Source organism: Bos javanicus, chromosome 26, assembly GCF_032452875.1.
Source record: "Bos javanicus breed banteng chromosome 26, ARS-OSU_banteng_1.0, whole genome shotgun sequence".
NCBI classification, from domain to species: domain Eukaryota; kingdom Metazoa; phylum Chordata; class Mammalia; order Artiodactyla; family Bovidae; genus Bos; species Bos javanicus.
In genome coordinates, this window is record NC_083893.1 from 851323 (window position 1) to 854188 (window position 2866).

The window sequence follows — 2866 nt, forward strand, 5'->3', positions numbered from 1 at the left end:
ACATGAACTGACCCAGTGGCATGCTAAGTGAGCTGTTCACCCTGGGTACAGACTATATGAGGCTCATTGTAGAGAATTTAAGAATAATATAAAACTACCAGTGATAAAATTCTCCTACCCACAAAAATCTCTCATTGATGTAAATTCTAGACTATTGCTGCCGCTCCTTTTGAGTTTTTAAAAGTGTCTTTACTGTGATATAATCCACCTACTGTAAAATTCACCTGTTTATACAATTAAATAATTTTTAGTATATTCACAGAGTTGTTCAGCCATCACCACAGTCTGAGTTTGAAACATTTTCATCACCTATTGGGTTTTAGTAATACATATGTAAGCTTCAAATTAGCATATCTTTATTACTAATCCTTAATAGCTGTGCATAGTACATAGAGGTTAATCTGGAGAATTCCAAATATACTGTTGACTTCTGACCCAGTAGAATTTAGCTACATCCATTCATTTGAAAATAAGTTCATAACAATCAAGAATTGTTAGGTCTCTGGGCAGTTTTTGCCTCCAACCCATGTAATTTATATATTCTTAACATTTTAACTGCAGATTCAAAATAAGCAACAATAGATGTAAGTTTTTTTTGTTGTTGTCTTTTTTCTGGTGTGAAAATTTTAGATAAGGTTAATCAGATATGAAAATACTTGCAAACAGTGAGAGCCAGACTTGAATATCTGACGAAATACCACGCCTTGAAATTGCTCCCTGAAGAGCTATGAATAGAAATTGAGGAGTAAGCTATACAACAACCAAATGTAAGGAAATGGTACATTTACATTAAGAAGAAGAAGAAGAAGAAGAAGAAGAAAAGCTCAAAGAATGCCAAAAGGAACAATGAAAGATTCTGGTCTTACATTGCTAAGAGAAATCAAAAGTCAATGTTTGAATCCCAAGCCCTGAAGACCCATTTTAAAGCAATGAATAAAAATAAATGCCAATATTTACTATTATTCATTCATTTTTTTCAGATTTTTTTATGAGATATAAAACGTTGGACATGTTTCCTAAATTACCGAGAAAGTAATCTCTGATAGAGAAAACATTTTAATAGAAAATGTTTGATTGTGGGGACATTTGAAAGCCTCTACAATCATTTGTGAAGACAAAGACATGAAGCATATTGCAATTTCTGGAATTTCTTGTTAAATCCTATTTTTATAACTCTGCCAAATTTATCCTTATGTTTAAGCCTTTCCCTAACTCTTTGTATGTCTGTTTTTTTGTGTGAAAGAAACTTGTCCAAGTTAAAATTATTAAAACATGTTGTTTGCTCTGAACACGGTTCTCTGATCCTGGTCAGCAGAGCTCAAGCAGTCATGGCCAACTACATCGTGCTCTACACCGGCGCCAAGATGCCCATCTTGGGGCTGGGCACCTGGAAGTCCCCTCCAGGCAAAGTGACGGAGGCTGTGAAGGTGGCGATTGACTTTGGGTACCGTCACATTGACTGTGCCCACGTGTACCAGAACGAGAACGAGGTGGGTTTGGCCCTCCAGGCAAAGCTGCAGGAGAAGGTGGTGAAGCGTGAGGACCTCTTCATCGTCAGCAAGCTGTGGTGCACGTATCACGACAAGGACCTGGTGAAAGGTGCCTGCCAGAAGACGCTCAGCGACCTGAAGCTGGACTACCTGGACCTCTACCTCATCCACTGGCCCATGGGCTTCAAGCCTGGGAAAGACTTCTTCCCATTGGATGAGGACGGCAACGTGATTCCCAGTGAGAAAGATTTCGTGGATACCTGGACGGCCATGGAAGAGCTGGTGGATGAAGGGCTGGTGAAAGCTATTGGAGTCTCCAACTTCAACCATTTCCAAGTGGAGAAGATCTTAAACAAACCTGGCTTAAAATACAAGCCGGCGGTTAACCAGATCGAGTGCCACCCATACCTCACTCAGGAGAAGTTAATCCAGTACTGCAACTCCAAAGGCATTGTGGTGACTGCCTATAGTCCCCTCGGCTCTCCCGACAGGCCCTGGGCCAAGCCCGAGGACCCTTCCATACTGGAGGACCCCAGGATCAAAGCGATTGCAGACAAGCACTATAAAACCACAGCCCAGGTGCTGATCCGATTCCCCATACAGAGGAACCTGATCGTGATCCCCAAGTCAGTGACGCCTGAACGCATTGCTGAGAACTTCCAGGTCTTTGACTTTGAACTGGACAAGGAGGATATGAACACCTTGCTCAGCTACAACAGGGACTGGAGGGCCTGTGCCTTGGTGAGCTGTGCCTCCCACAGGGATTACCCCTTTCACGAGGAGTTCTGAAGGCGTTTTGAAGCTGTGGGTGCCTGCCCTTGCCCAGGTGACCTGCCGTCTCCCACCTCACTTTTCTTGTGTGTAGCGTAATTTGGCCCGTGTCCCTCAGTGGTGGGTCAGCGACTTCTAGACAAACCCGTGAGGGCTCGGCCAGCTTGGTGTCGGGTCCAAAGAGCAGAATCAGTAGATTAGTAGAAGTCTCTTCAGTTTTCCTTTGCCCTTCTAGTCTGGGGATCTGGGGAACATGCAACCCAAATACTCTTTTCTAAATTGAATTCACAAAATCAAAATAGTGCCTCTAACAGTGGGGTTTTGATTGCTTGGAACTGTAATCCTTTCAGCTAGGCTTTTCTTTGCCTCAAATAAAAAGTGCTCTTATGAGTTAAAAAAACAAAACAAAACATGTTGTTTTCTCTAAAGATAGATCGACAAATCTATTGAATGTGAAGATGTGAATAAGGTCTGCTTTGATGAAGTCACTGACAAATTTCTCTAAGTCAACACCCCCAAAACTGAAAATGTAATGTTAATTATTTCCATCACAGACAAATATGTACATATTTTTCTTTTCTTTCAAGAAATACATGAATGTAATT

The 2866-nt window shown here is 41.5% G+C and overlaps 1 protein-coding gene across 1 annotated transcript; it reads left to right on the forward strand.

Moving 5' to 3' along the window:
• The first annotated feature begins 1304 nt into the window (after positions 1-1304).
• LOC133239648 (aldo-keto reductase family 1 member B1-like) lies at positions 1305-2554 on the forward strand. The gene has a single exon (XM_061404004.1). It carries the CDS (start codon positions 1329-1331, stop codon positions 2277-2279), a length of 951 nt encoding a protein of 316 aa, XP_061259988.1. The 5' UTR covers positions 1305-1328; the 3' UTR covers positions 2280-2554.
• The last annotated feature ends 312 nt before the right edge of the window (positions 2555-2866 follow it).